We start from the raw sequence: 25441 nt of genomic DNA on the forward strand, positions 1-25441 counted from the left end.
TAGTTTTGTTTCTTAATTTCATGGCCTGGAATTATGTTCTGTATTTGTTTAATTTGGCCTCCTTCCTGCTTGCTGCAACGAGCAGGGTACTTGCTTGTCTTGTGCACTTTGTATCTCCAGGGTTTAGAATATAGTAGAGACCAAGCAACTATATTCCTTGAGTTAATGAGCTATATTTTAATTTAAAACATTTTGGTTTGTCATGTTGATAATTTGCATTTTATCATTAAAAATTCATACTCACTTAGAATGGAGAAAAAACTTTTGTAGCTTACATCTCAGTTAATAGATTTGTTAAATAGCTTCTTTAGAGAGAGAAGCAGCTTGCAAAGCATCGGTCTCACCGGAGAAGAAAGGGGAAAACTAACAGCACTAAAGGGGAAGCAATGGTCATGGGAAGCAGTTCTGAGGGGCATAGAACTGTCGCTGCCTTCCACATGCTTCAGTCTCACAGGAGAATAATGAAATGTGCATGCGTGGACCCATTGTGCCACATTGGTTTTAGTCTGGATTTTCTGTTCTGTTTTAAAGAAAAATAATCTACATTGGAAGCCTCCCAGATCTCTCTTCCTAAGTCTGATCCACTCTTACCCTGTGGAGACGCCTCCTGTGAAGTTCTGTCTGTGTAGCCTGAGCATCGGTGCAGTTTGCACACACAGGGAGACCTGTGTATTTACACACACACTGTGATCTTCATGTTGTGTTTGCTTTTGATTTCACATCAGTAGTTCTCAAACCATTCCAGTCTAGGTCCCATTTATACTCTTAAAAATTATTTAGAACCTCAAAGACCTTTTGTTTATGTGGGCTACATCTATCAGTATTTGCTTATTTGAAATTTAAGCAGGTAAATTTAAAAAATATGTACTAATATATTTAATAATAATATTACATATTAACAAATAATATTTTAATGAAAGAATTAATATATTGTCCAAGACCCCCCCCCAAAAAAGAGTAGCATTGTTTTACTTTTTTCCTTTGCAAAGCTTTTTACTGTTAGGCTCAATAGAAAGCAGCTGGATTATCTCGTCTGCTTGTGCGTGTAGCCTCTGGCAAACTCTACAGAGTTCATGAGAGGGTACAAGAGTGAAAAAGGCAAAAACATCCAGTTTTCTGATGACCCTAAAAGGGCCCAGAGGGCAGAGGGCTCCCAGGCATCCCCATACCGCACCCTGCAAACCACCGTTCGCGTGAGCAGGGTGTGCAGCGAGCGCTGTCCTGCCACATTTCGTGACTGCCTGTGTTTTTCGTGATTACCTGTGTTACTACTTGTGGGTCTATGTGATTCCTGTTCACTATATAGTATATAATTCCATGATTTGTACCGTAATTCCTTTGTTGTTGCCTTGTTGACACTCATTTAAGATGTCAGCTTTCTAACTTTGCAGCAGCTGCTCAGAACACGTTTGGGTCCCTCAGGGCTTCGCTCCAGGAGCAGTGAAAGCCGATTCCAAGTTCACACTTGGGAGACTTGGATGGCAGGGTGTGGACATTCATCTTCAACTCCGAGACAGCGCCAGCCTCCCCTTACAACCACGTCAGCTTGTCCTGTTGCAGGCGTGCGTCCTTGGATTTCCGTGACTCGCTCAGCTCCTTGCACTCGCTTTGTTGTCCTGGTTCTTATGTTTCGTAAAGTAAATGTGAAATGACATCTTATTATTTTAAATATCTTTGATCCTGCGGCTTGCCATTTTGTGAAAAGTTTTGTTTTGAAGTATAAAAAATGAATACAGTCAAATATGTCAGTCCTTTCCTGTATGATGTCCTTTACGGTTGGCCTTTTTGGGTCTTAAGATTTTAAAATATGTTTTCTATCTGATCCAGCAACATTTGTTGAGTGGCTGGCTCATCTTCCATTATTAATTTGTAATATTACCACAGTACCCCCCCCCTACACACACACACAAGTGTGTGTGTATTTCTGAGTTCTGTGTTCTACTTTGGTTCATTTGTTCGTTCATTCATTCATCTATCAAATATACATTGGATACCAGGAATGTACCAGATGCCATTCTTAATAGTGGGACGTATCAGTAAATAAAAGTGGCAAATATTATCTGTGTTTCTTTGTTAAAATTTGAGGGCTGGTCTGGGTGGGTGGTAGAAAAACTAAGAGTTAGGAAGACACTAGCTAGTCTGTCACTTGGCGAGAAGTGAATGTGGAAATGAACACCAAGTGAGGAGGACAGGGGAGAGGTGCTGGGTGGGCTGGGGCAGGGGTGCCGTTTGCACTGTGGAGGTTAGGGTGCTTTGAGGGAACTTTCTGGCAGCAGCAGTCCTGTCCTGAGCTAGGGGATGGATTACGTGTTCCGGGCAAGCCTGGGGAGCCTGGTGGCTGGCACAGCGTGCGAGGGGCTCAGTAGCGGAGAGGAGACGAGAAGTGGTGTGGAGCCACGCAGCGTATGGACTTGGAGGCTGTGTTGGGACGTTCCTTTTTATTTTTACTTTGAGAAGAGCGGAAGCCATTAAGTCTTTTGAACAGGGGAGGGACAGCATCTGACCGGAGCTGTGAGCCTGCGGGGCGGAGGCGTGGAGGCCACAGGTGCTGAGGCTGGAAGCCAGGCGGCCAGGAGGCGGTGGCCCAGCAGGGAGGGGACGGGCTTGGTGCTTGAACTTGGGCGCGGTCGTGGAGGCAGTGAGGAGGAGAGCGGGAATGACATCCCCCCCCACCCGCCTTTTATGTCCAGTAATTTTTGATTGTATGTCAGACAGTGTATAACTGACTGTGGCTGTCCAGATGCGGTCTCCTACCAGGGACGGCTCCCTCTCCTCTGTTGGGCAGCCGGGCGGGGCCGGGGGCTCCTTTGCAGCTGCGTGGAGGCCACTGGCTTATTGCCATTGTTTTGGTGGGTCCTTCTGAGCTTCTGACTGAGAGTTCTGAAGACACTGTTGGTCATTTATTTCTTCCCCCGCAAACAGTTATGTTGGTCTCTTTATTTCCTGCCCTTTATAGCTTCAAATTCTAACAGATCTTGAGGGAGATGGGCCCTGTGTTTAAAGCAAGCCCCCAGTGCCCTTTAGCAGAATGCTGTCTCCAGCACATGGGCTGCAGGAGACTTCACGCTCGTTAGTCTCACCTGGCCTGGTGCCCCAGCTTTTTAAAAGCACAGCCCAGAATTTAGCAAACGTACTTTAGGGAAAACCAACCTTTGTGTGGGACACCTTCTATATATTTTTTGCACTCTACTCTCTCAAAGAAACATGACTGACCTCTGACACCTTGCTGGTTTTATTTCTCTGGCACTGGGCCTCGGGCGGGCCAGGCCTGGCTCTTCCTTAGTCCACACGCAGCAGCAGCGCAGGCCCCCAGTCAGCAACGGCCACTGCTGCGAAGAATTGGGCAGGTGCGTTTCGGGCTTGCTGCGGAGGAACGCCGCCCTCGGGAGGCCAGTGCACCCTGTTCTCTTGCTCCGGGAGCCCTCTCCTGTCATTAAAAATCTACAGTGTGTAATTTATCCGTCTTTTGTAGTCGTTGCGGTGGCAGTCTGGGGCTGCTGCCACCTACTACATTTTATCTTGTCCGCGGGAGTCCCTGTGAGGAAGATTTTCCTCGTTCTTTGCTGTTTTATTTGCTCGTTGAATAATTGTTTAATGAATTTTACTCCTCTGAACATCACAAGTACATTTCCTTTCAAGTCTTTGGCAGTTTTACAAGTCACTGTCGCCTGGATGTGAGTGCACACTCTGGCAGTGGCGTCCGCTGCTTGCCTTCTAAGCATGCGAATCCGTCATTTTTTCACTCCCCTCTCTGGACGCCGCTCCATCTCCGCGCCTGCCTCTTCGCTCTCCCTGTTCCGGGCTCGCCCTCATGGTCTGGAGCGAGGGCTGATAATGAAGACCTGTAGCGCCTACTCCAAGGTGGTTTTAGCCGTTTTGTAAATTCAACCACTAAGCCATGATCTTTGGGTTCGGGTCCTGCCTCCGTTGGGGCCTTGGGTCCTCCCTGCTGCTGCTGGAAGGCCTGAGCCCTCAGTGGGGGTCAGAGGTGCTCTTTTTCTTTCTTTCAGCACCGGAGAGCCAGAGCCCCCTCCTGCCCTTAGTCTCAAACTGCGAGTCTGAGTCAGAGGCAGGGGAACGTGTCCCTTTTATGGCCACTAGCTAACCCCCCGGCTGCGTGCTTTTTTGGCAAACTGGAGTTTTAGGTTCACTGACAGCATTCTTCTTTTGTTTCTTATACTTTGAAATGTTTATTTTATTTTTGACTGGTTATATTTTTCTTTTTGTTTTCTTATTCCATATTTGCCAGCTGTATTTTAACAAAGAGGAAACAGTTCACAAAGGCATGAAGTTACTACAACATCTTGGTCAAAAGTTCAGACAAATTTTACCCTACATATTGGCCAAACTTCTGATCTGTTTTTAATTATAAATTATACTTACTAGATTTTAAAAAATGAATAAATATATACTATTTGATTCTTAACTGACTGGAGATAGTAATTACATTTTTTTTTATCCTCTGTCCCATGTGCTTTAATTTATTGGATGGATAATTTTGTTTCTAAGAAAAGAACATAGGGAAATAACCTACGTGTCCATAGACAGATAAATGGGTAAAGAAGTTATGGTGCACGTATACAATGGAATACTATTCAGCCATAAAAAAGAAGGTGATCCTGCCATTTGTGATGTGTATGGGCTTAGAGGGTATTAGGTGAGTGAAATAAGTCAGACAGAGAAAGACAAATACTGTATTATCTCATTTAGATGTGGAATCTAAGACAGACTCATGCAGAGGTTAGTTTTGTGGTTGTTTTGATGTTAAATTTCACCAGATAATAGTGAGATTTCAGGCTCCAGAAATTCTACATGGGTGTCTGGTAATGTTATATATAATTTAATTCTGAACGTTCCTTAAATATCCAGGTAAGAGATAATGAGTGTAGAAAAAACCAGATATCTGTATTGAAAAGCATTAATTCTGAGGGCACGTTTTTGGTCAGTAACCATTCACACCTTCACAGTGTCTCCCACGGCACAATGAGGTGAGGGCGTACGTGGAACAGGTGGGAGCGGCCTCCGTGTGCTGACGAGGGGGCTGGTGTGTCGGGAGGTCAGCAGCTGACCCGGACAGAGCGAAGGCAGGAGCCGCAAATAACCACCCTTGGCATTAATTATGTAATAATTGTAGCAAAATTATTAGGAACACCTCCCATCTAGTGATTTTCTGGAATTTCGGTATTGAGGCAAGTGATTTTTTTTTTTAATCCTCACCCAAGGATATGTTTATTGATTTTAGAGAGAAAGGAGGGGAGAGGGAGAAAGAGACAGGTGGGTAGAGAGGGGGAGAGGGAGAGAGGGAGGGAGGGAGAAAAAGAGGGGGAGGGGAGAAAGAGAAAGAGAATCTTGTATGCACCCCGACCCACATCGAACCCACAGCCTAGCGATGTGCCCTGACTGAGAATCAAACCCACAGCCTTTGGGAAACAGAACGATGCTCAGACCAACTGAGCCCCCCAGCCAGGGCAAGGCAAGTGACTGTTGGTATAAATGTTTAATACTCTCAGGAAAGTAAAATTTGAAGAGTAGCATATTCAGTTAGAAGATCTTAATATATATGATTTTGTTTTTTCCATGAAAATGTTTTCAGGAATTTAAATCCTAAAAAATTACCCACTTGCTAATTTGGTCAGGTTGTTCTAAGAACTTTCTTGTTTAAATGGGACCTCAAGCTTTTATATAACTTTCTACTATTTTTAGAAGCAGTTTAGCATTAAAAAAGAAGAGGAACTTTGAAACATCAAATACTATTCCCACTTCTGCCACTTAGTACTTGTTTCACTTTGCAAGCTACTTCCCTTTATACCTTTGTTTCTTCATCTGCGAAATGGAAATGGTAATACGTTACAGGATTGTTGTGAGGAATGAACAGGTAAGTCCATAGCGATTACTTAGCTCAGTGCTTCATTCTTAGTAAGCACTCAGTAAATGTGAGGCTATGTTTATTTCCCATTTTTATATTTTAAATATTTGGTTTCCAAAAGAAAATAAATTAACATATATTATACACAAGTTTGATTTAGAAAACAGATGGATTACATCCTGCTAACTAATCCTCTACCATCAGAAAGCCAAGCTGCTTTAACATAGCGAAGAAAGTTCAGTCACTTTCAGACCTGTATCTTGGTATCTGATTTTGAGTGTTTAGTGATTGAGAATTTTGGTTTGTCACCAACTTCTAGAAGCGAAGCAGCTTGGATTAAAATACTGCTTTCCAGTAGACGGGAATCGGTAGTTTTGATTGCCGTTGCATTGCAGATTCATGAATGAAGCTTCTATAAACATTCATGTGCAGACTTTTGAGTAGCCATTTCGCTTCACTTAGGTAAGTGCCGGAAGCAGGGTCGCTGGGTCACGGGCTAGGTGTACATTTAACTTTTAAGAAACTGCCAAACCCTTCCAAAGCGGCCGCCCATTTGGAAGTGGCGGTATCCTTGCTCCACCGCAGGGACCGCCCTTGTGTTCTCGGGGTTTTCCTTTCCTTCAGCAACTCCAATGGCGTCCAGTGCTGCCTTCCTCTGGTTCGAATCTGCATCTCCCTAATGAGTTAGTGACATGACGAGGGCAGGGAAGCCCATGCCAGGCAGAGGAGACTGCCCATGAAAAGGCCTCGTATGATGACATCCAATAAAGCCACTGGAAGAAGGCCGCCGCGGCGGCGGGGGGAGGGAGCACTTTGACACGGCGTCTGGCGGCAGCGGGCGCTCCGGAGGGGGCGCTGGGAGCACGTGGCTGTTTCCCGGGCGCAGGCGACAGAGGGGCGGGGAGTTTGGACTAGGGCAGCGAGGTCCGAGCAGCAGGCCGCGAGAATTTTCACAGCACGCAGCACCTAGTGAGTCAGGGGCACGGACCTCTTGTCCCTTAGGCTGTCAAAAAAAAAAAAAGGAACCACGACACAACGACAGCCGCCCAGTGTGAATGAAGCAAAATTACGCCTATATTTTTGTCACCCCGGCAAAATCTGCATTGCTGGCTGTGCCGCGGCCTTCCGGTGCTTAGTCCCGGGGCGCAGGGGGTGAGAAAGGCCGCAGCCCGCTGGCCGGGGTGATGCTGTCACAGGCCGAGGCGGGGTGTGAGGGGCTTTTATAGGGAGCGCTGACAGGACATAACGACCAAGTGGGTCTCGGTTGCTGTGGGACTGAGATGGGGAAGGGAGCTGGGGGCGGGGGGATCATCGGGGCATTCCTGGCGGTCGCACCTGGCGGGCTGGGTCCTCCGCGCCGCGCCGTGTCTGTCGGCCCGGCCCGTCTCAGCGCGTGGCCCGCGGAAAGGTAAACAGTTATTGAAAACGAATGAGCATTGTTTTAGGTAGGAAAACGTTATATTCGGCTGCAATTTAATGTAAATTATATGAGTAGGAAATATATGCAGTGGAATGATACCGCTGCATATATTTCCAATAACTTATTCTTTACATTAAAATTTGAGAATACATCTCTTGGGACCTAGACTGGAGTTTATTTTTGTACAGTCTTTCTAAATAAAATTTGTGTGACAAGCTAGCATACAATGCAGTCATTCTGTAAGAGAAATGATGGTAAAACTTCTAACTTCTATAGCATTTTTGCTACTTTTCTTCTTATTAAAGTGATCCCCAAATTTGTTTTCCCCTCTTTGCAGTACATTCTAGCTTTGTTATAAACAATTCAAGGTTTGTACTGATTCAGAAAATTAGAAAGAGAATATTGAACTATTGTTTCCTCAAGTTCCTCCTGCTCTTCTCCTTAATGATGCCGAGTGACTGAACACACACACTCAAAGCCTTGATTGCAGGAAATGTCGGCAGCGCCAACTGTTTGGGACAAGTGTTCTCCTTAAAGTAAGCAATCGAAACTTTCACAGTATTTTTACTCTGAAACCTGAATTCGTTTTTAAAGCTCACTCGTACCCGGTAGCGCTCCCGTCTGAGTAACAAAGGCCGCCGTCACGGCCCCCAGCACTCACTCTGCTTGCCGGCTGTGCCCTGCAGGTGCGTCCTGCTGCCGCTTCTGGGAATGAAGCCGCCCCCGCAGAGCCTCTACCTGCTCGTGGATTCTGTTGACGAAGGCTGTAACGTCACTGAAGGGGAACAGACGTCCTCCAGCTTATCTGGGACTGTGGCGGAGCTCTTAGCTGGTCACCACGAGTTCTTCCCACCGTGGCTGTTGCTTCTCTGCTCTGCCCGAAAACAGAGCAAGGCTGTCACTAAGATGTTTACCGGTAAGCATGATCCCATTCTGCCATCCCCAATGGCTTTCGTTGACGAACTGGGCTGTGCGGTTCTTGCGTAGAGGAGAGTACGCAGCGGAAAACCTGGTGGTTGCGTCTGTCAGCTCTTCTCAACAGTGCTTTTTAAAAGTTGTACTGAAAATGAGCTTTTGAATGTTTTAGGATCCTTTATTGGATTCTTAACAGATCCTTTTTCAAGATTCTTTTCCTAACTTCCTTAGCAAAGTCTGGGAGTCTTTCACGCCATAGTGGCTGTTACGTATCTGTGGGGATGCATTTATTGTGCAGTCAGGTCACTGTCTGCTTGTGGTATTTCTTCTGACTAGACTGAGCATCTTGAGAGTAGAGAATACGCTTTTGAAAAAGCCTGTCGCAGTTAGCAAGGTGGCTTTCCTGGCGTGGGAGAAGAGACAGAGTCAGCAGGCTTTTAGGGTACCTCTTGAAATGCATCCTTTTTTAAAACCCTTTCCTGATATGTGAAAGAACAATATATATAATGTATAAAAGTACATGATCAGTTTTTTCCCTGACTTAACTGTTTTACTTTTCTTACTAACACAATAAAGTTGCAGTTATTCCTGTTTGATTATGTAAAGCATTCTTTGTGCTTTATGAAATACAAGGAATGTAAACAAGGAGCACTCACAGGATTTATGGTGTAATTGGAGAGAAAGTAATTAAGTTATTGGTTAAGTGGCCATGTCAGGTTTAAGTAGGTCTCTGCATTTTACAGTATGGTAAAATCTAAGTAATGTGTGCACTTTTTCTTAATAATGAAGTCAAACATAAAAGCACTAGTATGGTAGCCCTGGCCAGTGCGGCTCAGTTGGTTGGAGTGTCGCCCTGCGGACCCAAGGGTCGTGGGTCCCATGCTCAGTCAGGGCACATACCCAGGTTGCAGGTTCGAGCCCTGGTCGGGGTATGTATGAGAACACAACCAGTCGATGCTTCTCTCTTTCTCTCACTCTCTCTTCCTTTGTTCCTTCTTTCTCTCCCTCAAAGCAATGAAAAAATGCCGTTGGGTAAGGATAAAAAAAGTAATAATAAACTATATGCTTTAGTTCCGACTAGGAACATAGCTTATTCTTTCATTTATTCAGCTTTTTATTAGGTTTTTCAGTTTTTCTTTTATATGTCCTGCACATCTCTTCCTGCTTTTTGCTAATGTTTTAAGTTGAAATATATGGGCTCAGAGTCGTGATCTGTTCATTCACACTTAAAATTGGCAGGTTCGCACCCAAAGGGCATGACGTTAAGTTTTTCCTACGTCCAGATCAGTTTCATCTACTCATACCTGAGCATTTAACATTTTTGTCAAGAGAATGTCTTCCCTCATGTATATACAATACTGACCAATAGCATTTTTGCTAACAGCATCAGATTAGTTTAATGAAAAAATCCCTTTGGCACTGAGAAGAATTTTTACCACATATGAAGGTATTATCATAGGTTACTAGCTACAGATACTTGTTATGGAACTAAAAGAAATAGCAGCCCTTTTAAAAATATTTTGTGTATAAAAAAATTAAACCTCACAGATTTTTGTAAGATTTTTATACATATTTATTTTATCTGATTCAGAAGTAATACATGCTCTTTACATATATAGATGTTTTGAACAACAACATACTCAAATACATAGCATATCATTTCAGAGGTAAACAATTAACTACTCTTGAACACTCTGGGCTGGATTTGGTGTATGTTGTCCCACCTGGCTGAGACCATACTTTATGTCAGTTCGAATTCTGCTCTGTAAATTGAATATTCGTAAGTCACTCGGTGTCACTGTATTCTTAATATCTATTTTAGTGGATACATAACTTGCTAGTATATCAATATGCCAGAATTCACTGAACCTTCCTATTCTTATGCTTTTAGGTTTTAGTATAGGCTCATCCCCACAGATGCTTCAGGATAATAAATAAGTGCAGCGAGCATCAGTTTGTAAATCCTGGCACGGGTCCTAGCGTGCTATCACTCTGCTATCACCTGCATTGAGTAGTCTCACGTCCTGATAAATGTTTTAAGTAAGAATACAAAAGTGGTCAAACATTTTCGTAAGTCATATTTTTCTTCCCCTAAAATCTTTGAGGCTTTTTCAGCCTCCTAAAAATATTTTTAAATGTTTTGATAGCAATGTATTAAATGGTGCGTGTGCGTGAGAAGAGAATTACATGTAAAATGGTCAGAAGTCGCACTGTAAAACAGTCATTTTTAGTAACTTTAACTCAAGATGTTCAAATTGTTGTTTAATAGATACCCGTAGTTCTGTATTAAGGAACAGATAACTATCATTAATGATGAACACAATATAACTGATTCTATCTCAATTCATATTACTAAGTATATTTACATTTGAAAGCGCTTTGTTTTTTTAATTGCAAACATTCTGTGTCTGTACTTTATGAAATTTTCTCTGCTTTCTTTTAGAGTCAACCCTGTGGGCCCCCCCCCCGCCCCCCCATCCCCCGCCCAGCTCCCCTGTCAGGCACTTGCGCTTGCTTTCTTGGCTTTCTCTGCCCCATCCCATCTTCGTGAAAAGAGCAAACTTCAAAGTCAAAACAATCAGAATCCTGCCATCAGTGGTTTACCAGCCCTGCTACTTCGGGCAATTAAACTGACCTTTTGGAGCTTTAGCTGCTTTATTTTTAAAGTAGGGAAGCTTACCTCACAGGCTTGACATAAAAAGAAGTTAGGTATGATAAGTACTGGAAGTGCCGCTTTACCACTAGACTCTATAATTGTTGATCACTTTCATTTGTCTCTTGGGAACTGAATTGTTACTATGGAGGTTTAGCCTTGATTCTGTCTTAATTATCTCAAGTTTCAGTCATGATATCTTTAGTTAAGTAGGTTCAAATTATAGATCTTTATTCAAAATAGGTACTATAATCTTTCGTGTAAATCAGTCAATGTCTACAAGATCACTTTGGAAACTTTGAAACACTGTAATATGTCAGATAGTTACTATTTAAAAAAATTTTTTTTATTAACAACATTCCAAGTGTTTTCCAACTTAAATTGTTTTAGTGACTTTATAAAGCCAAGAGCAAATGAACACACAGAATAAGATTTGGAGGCAAGTTATTGTACCTTGTATCATTGGTAAATGTAGATTGATATAAATATCTATGATTGTTTTAAACTCTACTTAGATCAAGAATGTCTTTTTTAATAATTAAAATTTATCTCTTGAAATTCTACTGAAAATAATCTATTATTTATATAATTAATATTCAGTTGTATGTATGTATATAAAATTACAGATTCCACTTTTGTACAGATTTTGAGCTATGCAAGTTTATTTCCTTATTGTGTCATTCTAGTAGATTTTGTTTTCAATAAATTTATTTATTTCATGTAAGTACTTCAAGCTTAGTATCACAAAACTGAATTTATCATCTTTCTCTCCAAACCTATTATTTATCCTTCAGTGATCTCTTTTTCCATCCTGTTCCATCAAGTCAGAAATTAATGTTAACTCTGACTCCTCTTTCCTTCTCCATTCTCGCTCGGCTCTGTGCACTTTAGCTCTTACTAATAATCCTCAAACTCACATTTTATTTTTTGTGTGCTGCTGTGGTTGTTCAGGCACTTAGTGATTCTGATCTAGACCGGCTCAAGGACCCTTCAAAAAAGCTGTGTCCACAGTTTGACTCACTTCAGGTTTTTAGTGATGTTGGACCCGTATTTCACAGTACAAATCTGGTCGCATACTCCCTTGTTCAAAATTCCATACTGATGTATCGTCACCAAATAAAAGTCTCATCTCCTCACAGAGTACCTGACACTCAGTAGGTGATATACAGGGTCCAGCACAGATAACACCCCTTTTATTACAAAGTCATAAGCATGTAATTCTATAACATAATAATATCACACTCAAGCATACTATAGGACATTTTAGGTGAAATGTTCAAATTAAAAGTATAAATTATTACACCCATATTATTACCCTGCCAACCACACTCAAGCAGGGCTTACTTCTGCAGGGCCCTCTGTATATACATATTTGTTTTACTGAGTTGCATAAGGGTATTTCACTCAGTATTAATTGACCATTACTAATCTTTGCTGAGTTTCTAGAGTTATGTCTCTTAAGGGAGTTCATTCATTCAGTAGTTTTTTCTTCTGTAAGATGAAAACACACTTGCCTAATAATAAATTCATACTTCTAAATCAGGACACCATCTCCCTTTAGGAAATGAAATTACAGTTCCTTTTAAAGAACTTAAAATTGAGTTTCAAATAGCTTTAACTAATATGTTTTCATGTTGGTTTGAATTACAAAGTTGCTTTAATTTTACAATGCTTAAATCTTCTTAGCATAATTTGACCAAGTTGCATCTTAAGGTTGAGGCTGTTTTTTTGAAAGCCTGACATTTAATTATTTTAATTTGATAACATGTAAAATAATGTTAGTCTAAGGCTGTGACAGGTGATATTCTAATTGGATATGAATTTCAGTCTTCTAATTAAAGGTAGTATACATTTGGTTATGGAGATGGAAATATGTAAATTTTTCATATGAAAAATATCTGCTGTAAAAACAAACGAATCTTATTTGTTATGTTTCCTTCAACTTTTTTTCCTAATCATTTGAGAGTTCAGAAAATTTAACATGTTTCTTGGATGTATATGTGGGACTGTCAAATGCTCGCCACTGAAGTGAGTTCCACTTGTAGGCTGGGAAATGAAATCCTTTATCTGCCATCAGTGTTTTTATAAACGGAAAATAAAACTGATTTATATGGTAACCAGTATCGATTTATTAATATTAGTTAACGTATTGATTTATTTGCTTATTAGTTTATTACATATTGAAGACATCCTCTGAGTATATGACACCTTCTGCCACCATTTTCAAAGGATGACATCTACTTTTTGTCTCTTTAGGTTTTCGAAAAATAAGTCTAGATGACCTTCGGAAGGCATACATTGTTAAGGATGTTCAACAGTACATTCTTCATCGCTTGGATCAAGAAGAAGCTTTGCGACAACACCTCACAAAAGAAACCGCAGAGATGTTAAATCAACTGCACATTAAAAGCAGTGGGTGCTTTCTCTATCTAGAACGTGTTCTAGATGGAGTTGTAGAAAATTTTATTATGTTACGAGAGATCCGTGACATCCCAGGAACTCTGAATGGTCTGTATCTCTGGCTGTGTCAAAGGCTTTTTGTGAGAAAGCAGTTTGCAAAAGTTCAGCCTATTTTGAATGTGATTCTTGCAGCCTGCCGACCTTTGACCATAACGGAATTATATCATGCAGTGTGGACCAAAAATATGTCACTAACCCTGGAAGACTTTCAACGCAAGTTAGACGTCCTCTCCAAACTTCTCGTTGATGGACTAGGAAATACTAAAATACTGTTTCACTATAGTTTTGCAGAGTGGCTTCTAGATGTGAAACACTGCACTCAGAAGTATTTATGTAACGCAGCAGAAGGACACAGAATGTTGGCCATGAGTTATACCTGTCAAGCCAAGAATTTAACACCATTGGAAGCACAGGAATTTGCATTGCACTTAATTAATTCAAACTTACAGCTGGAGACAGCTGAGTTGGCTCTGTGGATGATATGGAATGGCACACCTGTCAGAGACTCCCTGTCGACATTAATACCCAAGGAACAAGAAGTGCTACAGCTGCTGGTGAAGGCCGGTGCTCACGTGAACAGTGAGGACGATCGCGCCTCCTGCATAGTCCGCCAGGCCTTAGAACGAGAGGATTCCATTCGGACCTTGTTAGATAACGGAGCTTCGGTGAACCAGTGCGACTCCAATGGGAGAACGTTACTAGCTAATGCTGCGTACAGCGGCAACCTCGATGTGGTGAATTTACTTGTCTCTAGGGGGGCAGATTTAGAGATCGAAGATGCCCACGGACACACGCCACTGACCCTCGCTGCCAGGCAAGGACACACCAAGGTGGTTAATTGCCTGATTGGGTGTGGAGCAAACATCAACCACACTGATCAGGATGGCTGGACGGCACTGAGGTCTGCTGCCTGGGGCGGTCACACCGAGGTGGTGTCTGCGCTGCTTTACGCCGGCGTCAAAGTGGACTGTGCAGACGCTGACAGCCGGACAGCTTTGAGAGCAGCAGCGTGGGGTGGCCACGAGGACATCGTGCTGAATCTGCTGCAACATGGTGCTGAAGTAAACAAAGCGGATAACGAGGGCAGGACCGCTCTGATCGCAGCAGCGTACATGGGGCACAGAGAGATCGTGGAGCACCTCCTGGACCACGGAGCAGAAGTGAACCACGAGGACGTGGACGGCAGGACCGCGCTCTCTGTAGCTGCGCTTTGTGTGCCTGCCAGTAAAGGGCACGCGTCGGTCGTCAGCCTTCTGATCGACCGAGGTGCTGAGGTGGACCACTGCGATAAAGACGGCATGACTCCTCTGCTGGTGGCCGCCTATGAAGGGCATGTCGACGTGGTTGACTTGCTCCTGGAGGGGGGAGCAGATGTGGACCACACAGACAACAATGGTCGCACACCCCTCTTGGCGGCCGCTTCTATGGGCCATGCCTCCGTTGTGAACACACTTTTGTTTTGGGGTGCGGCCGTGGACAGCATTGATAGCGAAGGCAGGACAGTCCTCAGCATAGCCTCAGCCCAAGGGAATGTTGAGGTGGTACGTACTCTGCTGGATAGAGGGTTAGATGAGAACCACAGAGATGATGCTGGGTGGACACCTTTGCACATGGCAGCTTTTGAAGGTCACAGATTAATATGTGAAGCGCTTATTGAACAAGGTGCTAGAACAAATGAGATTGATAATGATGGACGAATACCTTTCATATTAGCTTCACAAGAGGGTCATTATGATTGTGTTCAGATCCTGTTAGAAAATAAGTCCAGTATCGATCAAAGAGGTTATGACGGCAGGAATGCACTGCGAGTTGCTGCCTTAGAAGGACACAGGGACATTGTTGAGTTGCTTTTTAGCCATGGAGCCGACGTTAACTACAAAGATGCTGATGGCAGGCCTACCCTTTATATTTTGGCCTTAGAAAACCAACTAACAATGGCTGAGTATTTTTTAGAAAATGGTGCAAATGTAGAAACAAGTGATGCTGAAGGAAGGACGGCACTTCACGTTTCCTGCTGGCAAGGCCACCTGGAAATGGTGCAGCTGCTGATAACCTACCACGCTGACGTCAACGCTGCGGACAATGAAAAGCGATCTGCGCTGCAGTCCGCGGCCTGGCAGGGCCACGTGAAGGTGGTGCAGCTGCTGATTGAGCATGGTGCCGTGGTCGACCACACCTGCAATCAGGGTGCGACCGCACTCTGCATCGCGGCCCAGGAAGGGCACATCGACGTCGTGCAGGTTCTCCTAGAGCACGGTGCTGACCCCAACCATGCAGATCAGTTCGGACGCACTGCTATGCGTGTTGCGGCCAAAAACGGACACTCTCAGATAATTAAATTATTAGAAAAGTATGGTGCATCTAGTTTGAATGGCTGTTCCCCATCTCCTGTTCACACGATGGAGCAAAAGCCTCTGCAATCAGTGTCTTCAAAAATGCAGTCATTAACAATTAAATCAAACAGCTCCGGCAGTACCGGTGGAGGGGACATGCAGCCTCCACTGCGTGGCTTACCAAATGGGCCAGCGCATGCGTTCAGTTCTCCTTCAGAATCTCCAGATTCCACGGTTGATCGGCAGAAGTCGTCATTGTCAAATAATTCCTTAAAGAGCTCAAAAAATTCCTCTTTGAGAACAACTTCGTCTACAGCAACAGCTCAGACTGTGCCAATTGACAGCTTCCACAATTTGTCATTTACTGAACAGATTCAGCAGCACTCACTGCCCCGCAGTAGAAGTCGACAGTCAATTGTGTCCCCGTCTTCCACGACACAGTCCCTGGGACAAAGCCACCATTCGCCGAGTAGTGAATTTGAGTGGAGTCAAGTAAAGCCCAGTTTGAAATCAACTAAAACAAATAAAGGGGGGAAATCAGAAAATTCCAGCAAATCTGGGTCAGCTGGGAAAAAAGCTAAACAAAATAATTCTTCACAGCCAAAGGTTTTGGAATATGAAATGACTCAGTTTGATGCAAGAGGGCCTGCAGCCAAATCCGGGCCCAGTGCACCCCCTAAGCAAACGCCCGCGGAACCTCAGTGCAAAATTATGATACCATCAGCTCAGCAGGAGATTGGCCGATCTCAGCAGCAATTTCTCATTCACCAACAGAGTGGGGAACAGAAGAAGAGAAATGGAATAATGACCAATCCAAATTACCATCTCCAGAGCAACCAGGTGTTTCTTGGGAGGGTTTCAGTCCCACGAACAATACAAGACAGAGGGCATCAGGAAGTGTTGGAAGGGTACCCTTCCTCAGAGACGGAATTAAGCCTTAAACAAGCCCTGAAGCTTCAGATCGATGGTTCGGACCCTGGCTTCAACTACAAGAAGGAAACGCCGTTATAACAGGTAACACTTCATCAGCATAAAGAGTAAAATGACAGAAGTGCATTCCCTCCTCTTGGGAATTTGAACTCCCACCCCGAGCGCCCCCTTCCCCTTTTTCTGCTTTCCTTGTCCAGAGCACATACTATTTCACATGTTTTATATGTTTTATCTATTATTATGATTATGATTATTATTATTTGTCCCCTTACAACTTAAATGGAATCTTTGTGAGGATAGGGATTTTTATCTTTTTTGTTCACTCCGTGTACTTGGGATACTGCTTGCACTTACGGTAGTTTCTCAGTAAAAATGTGTTGAATGAACGTACTATTTATGGATCTCGGATTAAGAATTCCTTCAATAGTCATTTTCCCTCTTAAAAGTTCTTTGATGATAACAGAGGGAGGAGCTCTTTCTGTAATACTACTTCTTGGTTTGAATAAAATAGCATATGCAGCACTGAGTAGATAGATAATACATGTTAATTTCCTAACTTTTCTCCCTAGATGGAGTCAAAGATTTAATCAGCAAAAGGTAATTTTCTGTACGAGAGATTCTTAAGATTCTTCTAAGTAAACCTTGCACCCACCAAGCATAGGCGTGGGGCAGTGATGAATGGGTGTATTGGCAAGAGTGTTTTTAGGGGCCACTATATTTAGATGTAAGAATCAAATGTTAAACCCTCAAAAATAAAGTCATATTTATTAAATAGCACCTTAATGGATGCTTCATTAATTATGTAGGGGAAGTTAATGGGAAAATAGATACAGGACTTTATACTTTTTTAAAAGTACATTTCTGATATTGGTGATAAATATTTCATTAGGAATCTTTCCTAACTTTTACTAGAAAAGTATGTTTATCCCACTTTGATTAATCATTTTAATCCTCTAACAAAATTGTACTCTTTCCTTCTGGCAAACGGAAAGCTCTTATGCTTCTTTTGTCTTTGGAGATATATTTTAGGTGATACATTAGCATAATAATTTCCTATACCTCCTGATAACAGACGTCCTTCAGTGTGGCCAAATCCTATGCAAAAATACTATGTACAAAGTAGTTAGTTCATTCTCCTGTGTGATTTATTTTAAAAATATGTTGTTCTGTGCTCCACTCTCCAACTCATGATATCTTTTGTAAAGTCAAAGTCAAACTATGTATATTAAACAGCAAAACACATGAATTAAGGTAAACATTTTGTGGAATCTTTAAAAGTGATTTATAAGTTAAATAATGAATCTCTAATAGTCTACTTTGTGCTTTACATAGTGAGTATATATTTATATAGATGGTCTTAAAACTATATGCAGTTCTATAAGTAAGTATACTGTAGAAGTTAATGTATTTTTTTTAACTTCTGCATTAGCTCCCTATTCTGTGAAACAGAAGACATTGTGATCGGAGTGGTTCTTCAGCTCCTGGGTGAAAACATGAACGGCCTGCTGACCGCTGGAGGGATCGACAGTGAAGAGCGCGGTGTCCGCAGGCCGCGCAGGCGCCTCGATGACTGTCACGTGCCTGACTAGTAAGGCCGCCTTCTCAGTGTGACCCTCTCGTGCTTCACCAGTTTCATTTCGTGTGCTTTGTATTCATTACACAAGAATGAGCACTTTCTTTTAAATGCAGATATATACTGCAGTTCCCTGATAAAAGCTAAAAAAAACTTTTAAGTATTTTAAGTTAAAATTTGATAAATGTGCATGTGCCATGATCAAATATATATGAAAAGGCAGTGTTCCTTGTATTTATTGTTTCTTTTTTGTGGCAAATGAAACGTAAGCCTGCTGTTTTGGTCACCTCTGCATTGCTGTAGTGTATGGCTTGTTCTTGTATCTTTAAAAATGTCACTCAATAAAATAAATCATGCAACTATTTATACTTGCTACACCTTCAGCATTGGTTAAAATGAGTTTCTATTTAATGCCACATTGAGGTGAAGAAAATGGTTTCTTCATAGATTTAAAAATCATTTCTAGTCTTCTAGGGAGCTGCTCTAAGTAGTTCAAATTTGGATTTCCCAGTAGAATCCTCCTAATCTCTGACTGACTGTGTCAAAAAGGGGGGAAAAAAAAAGAAGACAACGACCAGGCAGAACAAAGTTCTGTCTCATTCCCAGGGTGCAAGTTCGCGTCCCACTCGCCTGTCATTTGTCATTGCACCCGCAGCAGACAGACGGTGGCTCCCGAGGCCGAGGACTCCCCGAGCAGAGCCAGGCCTCAGGCGCGTGTGTGCAGGCGGGGCCCACCTGTCTCTCTCTCTCTCTCGAGGGTAGATTTTTGATCCCCAAATAATTGACTACCCTAATCTCTTCCGTCAAGTCGGACACACTATAACTTACCCGTGTGGGTTTTAATGCTGGCTTCGCCCTCAGTTGCCTATTTTGTAAATTGCTGCATGAGGAAAATAAGTCCCCACTCAAAATCAATTGGATCAATTTCAGTGGTTAGTTGGATGAACGTTCTTGATGAGAGTAATATGCACTGTCCTTCACAGATGACACCACTAACCAATCAGTCATAGCACATGTGTGTTTTTTTGGTATTTGATAAACCCTAAGCTTTGTCCACATACTCTTTCCTGTTTTCTTCTTTCGACGACTGCCAGGGTGGAGGGGGGAGGTCCGTGACCGAGGAAAACCAAGCAGACTGGCTCCGAGGGGCACGTGACCCACGGCCTGGGCTTCCTAAATTAGACCCTAACCCACTGGAACCAGCGTAGGTGGGTGTGTACATGTCTGGAAAGGTTAGATGCATTTAGAAGCCAAGGGCCTGACCTTTTCATGTGCCCTGAAAATCTTAAAAAATCCAGAAATCCTATTCTTTCCATGTACTGTTGATAAGAAGGAGGAATGAGGAAAGAGAATTTGGAGATTCAGCACAAAACCACTGCTACTAGGGGAAAAGAATATTTAGAAAATGTCTTAGTTAACAGAGGTCAGTAATGTCATCTTAAATGAAGGATACACGTGTGATGTGTTGTTCACAGAAATAGAAACGTGTACTTGGTTGTGATAACTGTTTCTTGGATCTTCGTGTAAGGCTTTTAGTTTTGCTTTTGTTGTTTAAAGTCAGCAAAAAAAAAGTCATTTTGTTTATGCCATCGAGTCATAGTCAGGAGTAGGAGATAATGTTATTAAGTTCGGTCACTGTTAAGGTGACATGGCAATATGGAGAACTCGAATGTGAATGTTTCAAGTATTGAATTTTTGTCCCTATGGGACATTTATTAATACACTTAATAGGACTCTTGCAAAGTAGCCTTAAAAGTGTTAATGATTCTTTTAATAAATATGAACACATACTGTTATGAGAACCAATCTTAACTCATATCTCAAATACAGTACATTTACATTACTGTAGAAGATGAAGCTCTAATTTCTTACTAGGTGTATTTTTTTTAGAGAACCCTGAAAGCTGCCAGTTTTTCTATTAACCTTGAATTATTGGAATTGTATTTATTTAATTTTATTGTTTTTTTACAAAAAATGCACCTTGTGGCCAAAGGGCAAAGATATGACTCATTACAGAAGGGATTTATGTTTTTCAAAAAGCTAAATGTTTTCATATCCATATTATAAAGACTTGAAACAGTTGGTAGGAAGAGAACCTGCTGGAAAAATAAGATTTTCAAAAGTAAGTATTCCTCTGAATGTTTTTATATTATGTTTTGGAATAGAACAAAAAATGGCTTTTAGTTAGGCTAAGGATGATAGGGTGCCAAGATGCCCTACTGCTGATTTCTTTCTGTGGGGGATTTAATACCATGATTGAAAATAGCTTTTAATCCATTAAGGAGAGTAAAGATAGTCCCCGAAATATAACTCCTAAAAAGCTATTTTAAAAATTTTAAAAATTAAAATGGTTAGATTTTGTAAATCATTTCATGCCACTATACACCTATGATGCCATGTGCTTATAATGTTTTTGTAAAATTCCACCTCTGTCCATCCCTCAAAGTCACGAGCTGACAAACAGGGAGGCAATATAGACCACAGCGACGAAGAACACAGACCCGAGCGCATGCAGGCCGGTCTGACCTGAGCTCCGTGAGCGCCGCATAGCACAGCGGTGTCTGCTGGCCCTCACCCCACTCCCGCCCCGCCCCTCTGGAATCTTCACCAAAAATATTCCTACTTAAAAAGCAGGAGTACATACTTTTCTCAATATTGTCTGGCTATGCAAATGTTTGTTTTGCTTCATGTCCTCCATTTACATGTCTCAGCAAGTGTAGATGCCAACAAATGCTTTCTTTTTACTTTTCCGTTGGTTTGGGGTATGTAAATAGCCTAAAATGTACATTGAACTTCACATTGTAAAAGTTTTATTTTATTCCTTGTATTATATTAAGCAAAAATCCCTATGTATATGAAAGTGCATAATAAATATATTTGCTTTACAGAGGATATCTTGTTTTAATTCTCGAACCAAGAGAACATGTATGACATGCTTACAGTAAAACAATGAACAGTTTTAACATTATTAATTTATTTTAAATAAATACCAAGCAAATGAATTTGGAACCATTTTACAAATTTAAAAAAAAAGAGAAATGATAACTTCTAAAGGCAGGCAGAAAAAAAAATTTGCTAGTTCTTCCCAACTGACCGAGCACATTGCGTCTCGCCAGGGTAGGCGTCACGCCTGGGAAACCGCCCTGGTCCAGTGCACTGTGCACAGCTACGCTCCTGACCGGCAGGATGTCATGGCCATCGAGCGTTTGATATTTTGGAGTTTTGCTGCAAGCATGGTCATTCCTTTTGCAAATAGGTTTCTATGTACTCTTCACTCAGTAAACGTGAGTCACCTCTTCATGTGTGTGTATATTTTCTATTGCTACTCCAAAGAGAGGTTTCTAGAAAGGCCATCACGGTCTTTTCTGTTAGGTAATTTTATGATAATTACAGGGTCCTGCAGGAATTACCTTACATTCTTTATAAATTTGTTGCATTAATAGAAACATTATTCTAGGAGTTTTTAATAATGTTTAAACACAAATGGGTGATTTACATAGAAGAATTTTAAAACAGACTGGTTGACTAAATAAACATGGAATTTTCTAGCTGGTGGTCCAAAGAAATACACTATGAGAACTTGGCAATGACGAATGTTTTCACTCCTTTGCCCTAGTAGTTGGAAGGATTCCAACTAATAGTAGTGAGATATACACTGAAGGCTTAAATTCCTCAATTTCTGGGGAAATTTCAGTCATCATGTAAACATATGCACTCATCTTATTTTTAGGAGAAGGCCTCTGCTCGGCCTATCTTTCTGTTAGAGTAAAATTAAAATTATCCAAATTAAAATAAGAGTCATTTGAAATTTACTATGTATTTAGGTCTCTACCTTTTTCTTTTAGTTTTATTTTTCAATTACTATTTGCATTCAATATTATTTTGAATCAGTTTCAGGTATACAGCACCATCGTAATACACTCGTATGTTTTACAAAGTGATTTGTCCGATAATTAAGCACACACCTGACACCATAGCTATTACAGTCTCACTAACTGTATTTCCTGTACTGTACGTTTACGTTCCTAGGACTATTTTGTGGCCGAGCTGATAGCTTTGCACTCCCCATTCCTCCCCTTCGCACCCAGCCCTGCCACCGCCTCCCCCCTGGGAACCTCTGCTCTGTTCTCTGTGTCTATGAATCTGTTTCCACTTTGTTTGCTCCTTTATTTTGTTCTTTAGATTCCGCATATAAGTGAAATCATTTGGTATCTGCCTTTGTCTGACTGACTTCACTGAGCATAACCCCCCTCAGGCCATGCTGTCACAAAGGGTAAAATTTCATTCTTTTTTGTGGCCAAGTAGCATTCCATTGTATGTATGTACCACAGCTTTTATCCACTTGTCTGTTGATGGACACATACAACTCAACACACACACACTCTCTCTCTCTCTCTCTCTCTCTCCAATTAAAAAGTAGGCAGAGGACCTGAATGGACACTTTTCCAAAAAGGTATACAGATGACCAGTAGACATGAAAACGTGCTCAAGGTCACCAGTCGTCAGAGAAATGCCAATTAAAACAATGAGTATCACCTGTCAGGATGACTAACCTCAATAAATCAACAGGCGCTGGCGAGAACGTGGAGATGGGAACCCTCGTGCACTGTCGGTGGGAATGCAGACTGGTGCGGCCACTGTGGAAAGCAATATAGGGGCTCCTCAGAAAATTAAAATGGAACTGCTTTATGGCCTAGCGTTTCCACTTCTGGCTATATATCCAAAGAAACCCAAAACAGTAACTCATTGCAGCATTATTTACAAGAGCCAAGATAGGTTTCTACTCTTAAATACACATTGTCATTACCACACTGGCAAAATTTAGCTAAGTTCTGAGAACATTTCTTTAAAAATACGTATTTATAACATTTAGAATAAGCCCTCTATGTATGTACAGCTTTTACCTATTCTCTGTCTACATGTGTGAAAACCGATATAATGGTTGTGTCCCAAAGAACTGATGCTGTATTCTTAACCAGTGTCTGGCACTCCCATTTTGTCTGTGAATTTATGGGTGAACTATAACATACATACAGGAAAACACAGATGTCCTAAGCTGCTGTCCAATTAGTGTTTATAAACTGAATATACCTGTTGAGCCATAACCCTGATCAAGACGTAAGCCATAACCACAGTCAGAAACCTCCCCGTCCCCTCCCAGACACTGCCCCCAACAAAGGACACCCCTGTTCCGACTTCCATTACTGTAGATTAGGATTGACCGTTTTAAACTTCATATAAATTGAGTCAAACAACATGTCTTTTTTATGCTGGCTTCTTTAACACTGAATTTGTGAAACTTACGCACAATGTGTAACAGCTATTTGCCCTTTTTCATTGCCATATAGTATTGTTTGTCCTTTTTAAATTGTTTGGTATTCCACGATGTGAATACTTTTAAAAATCCGTGTTACTACTGGCGAACATTAGGACTGTTTCCAGTTTGGGGCTCTTAATACTGCTTGCACATTTTTGTCCATGTTTTTGGTGCCCACAGTACACATTTCTTTCTCATAACATGAGTGGAAGTGCTGGGTCTTAGGACACAAGTAGGACCAGCTGTAAGGAAGGTGGCTGCATCAGCCGCACTCATACCAGCCAGGCGAGAGCGCTCTACATCTCTGCCAGTATTTCCTCACTTTATGTCGGTTAGTTTTTTCCTTTTTTTTTTTTTTTTTTGTAATTCTTTTTGGCTGTGTACTTGTATTGAGGTTTGAATTTGCATTTTTGAGATGACTAATGAAATTAGGCACTTTAACCTAAGACTTCTGTTTTTATATCCTGTCTTGAGAAGAAATGTGTCCTTTCCCCGCTTCGATTTCTTGTTTTGTAGAAATTCTTCCCCATTTTGGATCCAGGTCCTTTCTATAATAGATACAGTGCAAATATCTTCTCAGAGTCTGTGTTTTGTCTTTTCACTCTCACAGTGTATGTTTTCATAGTGTTCTTAATGAAATCTAATCTTTCTCAGTAGTTAACACTTTTTTGTGTCCTGTTGTATAGCTATTTGCCCATCCCAAGGTCACGATCCCAAGGCAGTTCCTTTGTTTTCTTTGAATGCCTGTTGTTTCACCTTGATTAATTATCAAATTAACCCAGCATTATCTATTTTTCAGTGTCTTTTAGTACCACTTTTGTCATAAGCCATGTACCCTTATGTGGGTAGTGTTTTTGTTCATCCTTGGGCCAATATCAGACCCATTAGACTGCTGTGGCTGTAGTGTAAGTTTTAGTATCTGGGAGCGTGAGTCTTCTGACTTGCTTCTTCAGGATGCCTTGGCTCTTCACATTCTGTATTGCCACAGAACTTTCAGAATTGGCTTCTCAATTTCACTGAAAAAAGAAACTTGCCGAGATTTTGTTTGAGATTACCTTGAATGTACAGATCAATTTGTAGTTGGGCGAATTGATTTGTTCATACATTTAGTCTTCCAGTCAAAGAACTTTTTATATCTCTCATTTATTTCGATCTACTTTATTTGCAATAATGTTTCTCATTTTTTTTGTGTAGAGGTGGGTGCATAAGTTAAATATATTCCTAGATAATTTGTTTCTTATTGATGCTGTTGTAAATGGCATTTTTATTTTATTTTCTATGTGTCGCTATATAGAGAAATACTTTTCTCGGTATATTGATTATTTATTCAGAAGTCTTGCTAAATTTATTTTTAAGTGAGGTAAAACTTAAAATTTACATTCTTAAAGGACAGTTTGATGAGTTTTGATAAGTATACACAACATAAACAGCACTACAATTGAGATACACAATATCTGCATCACCTCTCCAAGCTTCTTTGTACATGGCCTTTTAAAATCAATTCCCTCCTCTTACCCCAGCCTCTGGCAACTACTAGTCTTGATTTCTTAATAGTTTTGTTGTTGGTGGAAAACAGGCTCTTCCATAGGATTGCAAGGACAGCAAGCCATGGACCATGCATGGGAGATTGTGGTTGGCCAAATGGTTTATTTGTGTGAAGGCTGCTCCTGGGTTCTCAATTTCCCATCTCCCTCCACCCCCCCATGGAGAAAGTCCAGTCGAGTCCTCAGCAAGGCCAAAGCAAAAGCCAGTGTCCAGAGCTTCTGCTTCACACTAAAGCTTAGGCTTTTGCAGCCCACGCCATCTGCTGCAGTCCCGCTGGCTGCTCGAACTACATGATCGCATGGGCACCAATAAGAGAGCTTGCGAACCAATGGGGCAAGTGCAGGTCACGAGCAAGACAGAGAGAGAGTGAGCACGTCTTTGTTCCTGTGGAGTTACTGTTAGCTTGGGTTTGGGACGGACCAGATGCTT

General features: G+C 41.6%; 1 protein-coding gene across 1 annotated transcript in view; it reads left to right on the top strand.

Annotated features, from left to right (window-relative positions):
* Window positions 1–20941, top strand: part of ANKRD50 (ankyrin repeat domain containing 50) — a 32626-nt gene extending 11685 nt beyond the window's left edge. The window contains exons 3-5 of the mRNA XM_054563388.1: window positions 7973–8202; window positions 13111–16661; window positions 18007–20941. Of these exons, the coding sequence (XP_054419363.1) occupies window positions 7973–8202; window positions 13111–16658 (3778 nt within the window). The 3' untranslated portion in view covers window positions 16659–16661; window positions 18007–20941. The remainder of the gene's footprint in view (window positions 1–7972; window positions 8203–13110; window positions 16662–18006) is intronic.
* The last annotated feature ends 4500 nt before the right edge of the window (window positions 20942–25441 follow it).

The sequence above is a fragment of the Pteronotus mesoamericanus genome, unplaced genomic scaffold (genome assembly GCF_021234165.1).
Source record: "Pteronotus mesoamericanus isolate MK-2021 breed Mesoamerican mustached bat unplaced genomic scaffold, CSHL_Meso_final contig_163, whole genome shotgun sequence".
Lineage (NCBI taxonomy): Eukaryota > Metazoa > Chordata > Mammalia > Chiroptera > Mormoopidae > Pteronotus > Pteronotus mesoamericanus.